Source organism: Eimeria mitis, genomic scaffold (genome assembly GCF_000499745.2).
Source record: "Eimeria mitis Houghton genomic scaffold, Emh_scaff1437, whole genome shotgun sequence".
In the NCBI taxonomy this organism is placed as follows: Eukaryota; Apicomplexa; class Conoidasida; order Eucoccidiorida; family Eimeriidae; genus Eimeria; species Eimeria mitis.
In genome coordinates, this window is record NW_013569232.1 from 1 (window position 1) to 8,108 (window position 8,108).

Consider the following 8,108-nt stretch of genomic DNA (forward strand, 5'->3'; position numbering starts at 1 on the left):
TATATATATATATATATATATATATATATATATATATATATATATATATATATATATATATATATGTTGTTTTCCTAGTTTTTCTCGTTCTTGATAAGCATTCATTAACTAAGGCTAAGCAACTCACTGAGAAGGCGAGTTGGGTGCACTGAATATATCTCTTCACTTTCTTGTGTATCTCTGCTCATCTTCTGAGATTAGAAGTATTTATAATATTATTTAATATTTCTATATTTAATTTATATTTATTTAATATTTCAGCAGGGATATCTACAATGTTTGTTATAGATCATGCTAATACTTGAGTATAGTATCAACTAGAAAAGGATTAGAGTTGATGGTTTAGGGTTTCAGGTGTAGAATTTCATTCACACTTCACAACAAAAGTCTGCATGCTGCAGACATACTCTATACTGGCAGCTAACCGCATATCACAGCGTCTCGCTTGCTGTGATTATATAGCAGAAGGGCTGCAGCACCAAACTATGCAACAGCTGCAGCAGCAGCAGCAGCAGCAGCAGCAGTAATTGTTGAAAAAGGCTGCGAGGAAGAGCCGTTGCTGCATGAAGGTAGAATAGATGAAACGCTCAGAAAGCGTTCTAAATAAACAGATATGCATTCTTGACTGACTACGGTGATTACTATTGAATTAGGAAAAACCCAGAAGTTAGGTTTAACACAAAGCTTTCTCATCTCGTGTGTTTTTGTATACAAATTCTGTGCATTTCCATGCATCTGAGGTTCAGCATAACTATGGCGGTGTCTAAAAGTTATTAAGCAAAGAGAACTGTACACCCCGGCTGGGTGAATACAGCAGGCAGGCGGAGTTCTACGGCCTTTCTGTTGAGTGAAGCTGCTACAGCTACAGGCATAACGTTTCATGGTGATATGCTTGGATGCACCTGCTCTGTTCATTGTTTTCTGCTGCATAGGTGAACACTCATCTAGAAAGTTTGAAGCCGCCTGCTACTGCATATCAACAACAGTGAAACTTTTGAGTTAAGAAGTACTCGAGTCTTCGGTTTTCTCTTTTGGCATTACAACCAGCCCTCGCCAGGCACTATCTTTCACATTTGTTCGCCACATTGCTCTCATTCCTTCTGATGATGATGCTGAGAAATACACATAGAAACAAACACTGAAACCAGAACATTTCATGGAGAAAGATACCTCAGGGCCTCAACCCTAAACCCTAAACCCTAAACCCTAAACCCTAGGGTTTAGGGTTTAGGGTGTAAGACGGATGGTAAAGTGTTGATGCCCCGCTGAAATCTGCTGGTTTTAACTTGTCTTACACTTTTGTGTCTCTCCGGGGTTTTCAATAGGCCCCACTGCATCTGTTTGAGGAAAAGAGGAAGCAGCTACGGCTTGGTCAAGGCCTTCTGTTTCACGCAGAACAGCAGGTGGCGAGATGCTCGCCTCAGCGCCCTCATCAGCAGCTTGCTTTCCCGAGCTTTCTATATCGACAGAGCCATCTGCACCGCTTTCAGAAAACTTCATCTGTGTAGGAATGCTGGAATACTTCATCTGTGTAGGAGTGATGTGGTTGATGACTGGGAGCACTTCAGTGACTGACTGAACACTGCTGCGTAGCTCATCATTACTGCAATTCAAGTTTTGCTGTTCGTGGTTAATTGCACTTTCTGAGTTCTTGTTCTCTTCGCCTGTGCCGGCATGATTCTCGTTAGCTCCCTCTGCTGTACTGCTAAGAAGTTGAGAGTCGCCCGAAGCAGGCAACGATCCCTGCTTCACTGACACAGCAGCTGAGCCTTTTGTGTTGACAGTTGCATCTGTTTCAGACGGCGTTTTTCCATTCTCCATAGAATGCGTACTTCCAAGACCATTCACCTTTAGAAGCGGAGAGACTTTGCCAGTTGTTTCGGCGCTGTGGCGCTTAAGCAAGAGCTCTGCTGCACCTTTTCCCCCTTTAAATTGCAACATTCCAGATGAGGAAGGGAGAGCACCTACAGAGAGGCTAGGCCTGAGAGCTTTCTCCCTCAACTCCCCATCGGGTTCAAAGAATACAGGGCATGACTGCCACATACGAGCAGATGCATCTAGGCTCTTTGCATCGCCGGCAGAGCTGACTGCATTCGAAGAGTCTGAGGACTTGCGGCTTTCCACAACAGATCTGCTGCTTCCGGATCTGCTGCTGTTCACCTGCACGCCTCCAGAGCTTTTGCTCTGAAGACGTTGATCAACTGCAATATCACCGCTGGGCAACCGGCTACTACGCGCAGAAACCGAGCTGACTGATGCTGGTGACTTATGAACTTCNTATCACCGCTGGGCAACCGGCTACTACGCGCAGAAACCGAGCTGACTGATGCTGGTGACTTATGAACTTCCTGAAGCCTCGCCCCATCTTTCATAACTGTGTCCTGTAGTTTGGCCTTCAAGGCCTGTAACCTCTCCCGCTCACGTTCAAGAGTTTGCAGCTTTGCTCTGCGCTCCTCTTCAATAGATTTAGCAGCCAGCTCAAAGGCATAAAGGGAGTTGTATGCAGCGCTCCTGAAAAAGAGAAGTGAATTGCCTACAGCGAAGTCTTTGATGTCAATATACTGTCCTAGCATGCGAACAATGTCATCTTTATCTCCACACGCCGCTCCCCCAAAGAGTCTAGGGCAGTACTTCGGCAGGTCCTCAATACGTGCCACCACTGGAAAGCCATAGCTGAGTTTGATCAAAACACACAACACAGAAAAGTTTCAATATATGCTTTTGCACACTGACGATAGTGGAATGCATATCTATATGATCGGGTCCACTTATCTTTCTCACCTCTGCCAATCCTCAACCTTCAGAAGCTCTTCATACGTCCAACTAGTCAATCCTGTAGAAACAGAATGCATGCACATTCCTACACTTTGCTCCTCCTGATTTAAACCAAGCTGCCTCTCGCCGAAGGCCTCAAAGTAACCACGGGGAGCCAATGAGGTAACTGCTTCGCAAGCCCCCCTGCAGAAGCTACCCCTAAGGTGCGATGTGTTAGAGAAATTTAACAACAAATATGCAAAATGAATTTCTACAATGTGCATGCACTGATATTTGTGGAATATGTACGTACGAGAATCCGAGGAGCGCACGACAAGTACTGGTCTCTCAACCAGGTCAATCTCCAGGCAATCCTGAACGGCTTGGAGGACTCGAGCTGCACAGCTACAGTTGGCGATGCGGCCACACATTCTTGTAGCAGATGCCTGAAGCAAATTCCTCACCACAGCGACAACAAGTTTATCCTTATGCGAGCATGCTTGTGAAACTTAATCTGTCTAAGTTTGCCAGGAGAGGAAGCCAAAAGAGGCACCAAAGAAACTCCTCCGTGGGTGCTTACAGAACGCAGAAGGTTCCCAATCAAACGAAATGTTGATCCCTTGATGGTCGATGACGCGCTTGTCAACTCTTTCAGATCCGTAGGAGACCACTGGCCCAGCCAGTCAATGAGTAATGAACCATCAGGTGTGACATTCAATATTTCTTTTGCGCAAGGCTTCGTGCTTGCCCACTCGATCCAAGCAACCACATCTGCAACGAATGCATGCCAAATGTTTGTATACGTGTTCACTGCACAGCCTTAAGAATGACCCGTATCAACCCCAGCAAAAATCTATACACACCTTCCTGGTTTCTCGGTTCACTTGCAAGGAACGGGATGAGGCCGCCGTGTCTTGAGAAGAGAAGCTGCAAAAGCAGCTGAGCATGTGGCTTCTGCGTCATAGAGTTGAGGTATACAGGCAGCTTTACATCATCGGTATCCAAGATACGTTGAAGGTTATGAATGCCTCGGAATGCAACGGCCAGATGCAGCACCTGGAAACACGTGATCAAACAAAAGCTCTTTGTTAGACCTTGCAAGTCTTTATTAGTTGCAAAAAATACAGCAAAAGAAATATAAATGTATTTCAAGCAAATGTATTCTGTGGGCTCTTACGCATTACCTGTAAGGCCTGACTAGCGAATCCTCCGAAGGAGAGCGGCCCATCAGCAGAGCTTGCAAAGGGAGCATCTGTAGGTTACATAGAACAAAGCATATTGAAGAAATAAATATATTATGTTTAAGAGTGGTTCTAAGAAAGTATCCTGCTGGAAAAAGTTTTAGAAATTCGCATACCTTCAATGATGATATCTAGAGCTTTGCTCTGAAGAGAAAATGGCTTCATGGGTAGAAGCGGTTGAAAAGAGCGCTGCATGAACAACCGAAAGGAAACTCAAAGTGAAGAGAAATGTGTATGTGATGCATGCGCAAAAACTCTAATTTTGGCTAAATTAGTTGAAGTTCTTTTGTTCAAAAGTTTTGTGTTTACCTGTACTTCCTTATTGGCAAGTTGTGTCACGAAGTAGAAAAGACCCTCATAAAGGATACTTCGGAGCTGTCTAGATAAATCCTCGTCTTCTCCTGAACTTTGCTTGAAAATTATCTGAACTAGTCCCGTCTGTGCACCAAGAAGCTGCTCCGTGACTTCGATGTCTTCGGGTCTTAAGTTGGAGCCTCTAGAAAGTATCCAATAAGCCAAGCAGATGCGGAGGATATTTGTAGCCTGCATAAGCAGCATGAAAACTCTATACATATGAGCCACAACTCTGACGACGCGGGCGTCCGGAAAATGCAACTATATAAGGAACGTAACGGCATACCTCCATGATGTTGCAGTTGAGCGTTTTTTGCAGCTCTTCTTTTACGGCTGAGAGTGTCTTCGAAGTTTTTTCACTTTCTCTAAAACGATCGATGCAACCGTGTAGAAGTGAATCTTGCAGTTGGGTAGATGACAGTCCTGGGAGGCCTAATATTTGTGGTGTCAATTCGTCAGACAATGCGCCTGCAGCAAAAGGAAACAAAAGATGGAACCCGTACTTCTCTTGCATGGCTCTGCAGTGAATTCGTCTGAGCATAAGCAGCATACTGAGGCGGCGTTTCAAAGGCCTGTTGCACTTACTCTGTACAGCGATAAGTACAATCCTTGGAAGACCTGCATCTGCAGGAGGGGAATCACGTATCAAGAAACCTGTGAGGGAGATATTTCTTGCCTGGCCAGTGCTGTTGAATCCCATGATCCACCTCCACTGACACAAGCTCCATTCTCCCTTGTCAGGAGACGCAATTGTGCTCCAAAGCGCCAACGCCTGTAGTACAAGGGAGAAAGTTCAAGTGCCAAGGATCCTTTTGAAACATTTTCAGGGGTATCAGAAATTTTGCTGAAATTAAACATTATGAACGCTCTTACATCGTATATCCGGCAGACGCTTCTGATGAACAACATCTTCTCCTTCACAGCGAATCCACTCAAAAGGCCGAAGCCAGCCAGCAGAGAGGGAACGGTTCGATCACTGCCTGCACAGCCCCACAGAAAGACTCAACAGTTAGCTACTCGATAGAATTTGCGAAACGCCACTGAAAAATATCAGCTTCACTAAAAGGAGAAGAGAGAATAGCCTTACCATNATAGAATTTGCGAAACGCCACTGAAAAATATCAGCTTCACTAAAAGGAGAAGAGAGAATAGCCTTACCATGTTGATAGCCTCCTACTACCGATACGACTTGGCTCTTCTGATGCAGTATCACCTCACTCCATACGCTGAGTGCTGTGGCATACTGTACAGGTGGCAGTTTCCTTATCTGCACGCAGCTACTGCTGGCCGAAGCCTTGAGGCTGCAGTCCCAGGGTATGAGGTCTGTGGGTGAATCGTATAAACCCTTGATAGCATCAAAGCCAACAAGTGCTCTTGAGATTGTATCCATTTCTGAAGCTGAAATATCCGGAGACTGCTGAAATGAGTCTACTATTGGAAGAGACTCAACAGCGGCTTTGGGGCCCATGATATAAAAAGTGTTTCCTGTTGAGGTGTAGCCCTTTCTCTCGAATTTCAATAGTTGAGTATCAACTGCTGTGGGGGCAAAAGACCAATTCCTAGGCGTCTGTTGCTCCACTCTGCCGTCAACCAGCACTGGTATAGTTCTTGGCTTCACTTGGGCTTCAGAGGCTGATGTTAATGCTTCTGCCGAAACGGACTTCACAATAGCAGGCGTAGAAGGGGTAGCACTTTCTGCAAGCGATGTTTCTATAGCCTCAGCATCTGAGTCTGCTTCTGGCGTTACATGCTNGGGGTAGCACTTTCTGCAAGCGATGTTTCTATAGCCTCAGCATCTGAGTCTGCTTCTGGCGTTACATGCTTTTCATCCTCGCGGGTTGGTGGTTCCTTAGACACAGCTTTCGCCTTGGAAAGAACACCACTTTTAGTGAGCGACGTCTCTGCAGCCTTAACTTGTACACTTCCTTTCGGCTTCACCTGCAACTTTTCTCTAGAGGTTGATGCTTTCAGAGTATCAGCGGTGGTGGGTGCTGGCTTGGGGAAGCCAGCACCTTTGGCGAGGGTTTTCTCTGCTGCCTTTGCCCCTCCGCCTCTTGAAAGCAAAGCCATTGATAACTTCATAACACCTACAGACTCGAGTTTGCTTCCAAGCAGAGGAGCAGAAGTGATTCCCTCTGATGGAGAGTCTCCCCCCGACGAACGAGAAGAATCTGACAACTGCCGAAGAACCCGCAGACCCGCTTCTCTTAGAGGTTCACTGGGAATCGATGGAGCTGAACCTGAAAAAATAACAATGCACCACAGACAGTCATATACACGCAGCATTTTCTTTCTAGAAACCTCTCCCGTTATGCATACAAGGTCTGATGTGAAGGGGCCATTGCTGCAGTTAATATGAAACAAAGGATTACCCGACTTTCCCTATGTTTATATCTAAGTAGCGAACCTGTACATGAGAAGTTAAAATTTCTTTTTACTAAAGAAATTATTATGTTTAATATAGAGCCCCCACATTACATAGAATGAATATTCAAACATTTAAACCTTATTTAATTGAAAATAAAATAATAAAATTATTTTCTTTAGCTTGTTTCCTCAAATTTTGCTTTACCGCAAAACCTACGGGAAAGCTCTTTCGGGAATATAGGAAGCTTTCGCACAGGACCCTTCGCCTTGCTCTCACCATCGTTCTGCNGGAAAGCTCTTTCGGGAATATAGGAAGCTTTCGCACAGGACCCTTCGCCTTGCTCTCACCATCGTTCTGCTCCTCCACAGAGCCCTCCGTCGCCTTGCTCTTGCCCTCGGCAGCGTCAACATCCTCTGCATCCCCCGGAGACTTCCCCGCCGGAGAAGGAACAGCCTTGGCTCCAAATGCCTTTGGAAGAGCCACTCGCCCCTTGGCGAAAACTGCTGCCTTCGCAGCTAGCGGCAGCTTGCCCACAGGAGCCTTCGCCTTGCTCGCATCCTCGCTCGCCTCCTCTGGGGAGGCCTGCGTCTTGCTGGCGGCCTCCACGAGATGCTCTGCACCCTCACCAGTCTTCGCCTCCACAGTAGGAACCGCCCTGGCCCCCAAAGCCTTCGAAAGAGGCGAAGGCCCCTTGGCGGCGCCAGCAACTGGCTTGGAAGCCAGTGGCAGCTTGGCCACAGGGGCCTTCGCCTTACCCGCATCCTCGCTCGTCTTCTCGGGGGCGGCATGAGAGTCGCTGGCAGCATCTCCGAGATGATCTGCAACTCCATCAGCCTTCCCTGCCACAGAAGGAACCGCCTTCGCCCCCAACACCTTCGAAAGAGGCGAAGGTACCTTGGCGGTGCCAACTCCTGCTTTCGAAGCCATTGGCAGCTTGGCCGCAGGAGCCTTCGCCTTGCCCTCATCCTCGCTCGCCTTCTCGGGTGAGCCCTGCGTCTTGGTGGCGGCGTCAACGGGATGCTCTCCAACTCCATTAGCCTTCCCCTCCACAGTAGGAACCGCCTTGGCCCCCAACGCCTTCGACACAGGCGAAGGCCCTTTGGCGGCGCCAACTCCTGCTTTCAAAGCCATTGGCAGCGTGGCCACAGGAGCCTTCGCCTTGCTCGCATCCTCGCTCGCCTCCTCCAGGGAGGCCTGCGTCTTGGTGGCGGCCTCACCGAGATGATCTGCATCCCCTCCAGCCTTCGCCTCCACAGTAGGAACCGCCTTGGCCCCCAAGGCCTTCGACAGAGGCGCAGGCCCCTTCGCGGCGCCAACTACTGCCTTCGAAGCTACCGGCAGCTTGCCCACAGGAGCCTTCGCCTTGCTCGCGTCCTCGCTCTTCCTCTCGG

At 47.6% G+C, this 8,108-nt stretch overlaps 1 protein-coding gene across 1 annotated transcript in view; it reads right to left on the reverse strand.

Annotated features, from left to right (window-relative positions):
• Positions 1 to 999: 999 nt before the first annotated feature.
• The window catches only part of EMH_0036950 (uncharacterized protein), a gene marked incomplete at both ends in the record, with an annotated part of 10,031 nt that continues 2,922 nt past the window's right edge, over positions 1,000 to 8,108 (reverse strand). The window contains 16 exons of the mRNA XM_013495138.1: positions 1,000 to 1,112; positions 1,296 to 2,201; positions 2,423 to 2,673; positions 2,782 to 2,833; positions 3,068 to 3,200; positions 3,335 to 3,525; positions 3,639 to 3,810; positions 3,939 to 4,006; positions 4,112 to 4,184; positions 4,305 to 4,538; positions 4,636 to 4,817; positions 4,968 to 5,121; positions 5,223 to 5,329; positions 5,508 to 6,086; positions 6,362 to 6,589; positions 7,065 to 7,998. Coding sequence (XP_013350592.1) covers positions 1,000 to 1,112; positions 1,296 to 2,201; positions 2,423 to 2,673; positions 2,782 to 2,833; positions 3,068 to 3,200; positions 3,335 to 3,525; positions 3,639 to 3,810; positions 3,939 to 4,006; positions 4,112 to 4,184; positions 4,305 to 4,538; positions 4,636 to 4,817; positions 4,968 to 5,121; positions 5,223 to 5,329; positions 5,508 to 6,086; positions 6,362 to 6,589; positions 7,065 to 7,998 — 4,377 coding nt within the window. The remainder of the gene's footprint in view (positions 1,113 to 1,295; positions 2,202 to 2,422; positions 2,674 to 2,781; positions 2,834 to 3,067; positions 3,201 to 3,334; positions 3,526 to 3,638; positions 3,811 to 3,938; positions 4,007 to 4,111; positions 4,185 to 4,304; positions 4,539 to 4,635; positions 4,818 to 4,967; positions 5,122 to 5,222; positions 5,330 to 5,507; positions 6,087 to 6,361; positions 6,590 to 7,064; positions 7,999 to 8,108) is intronic.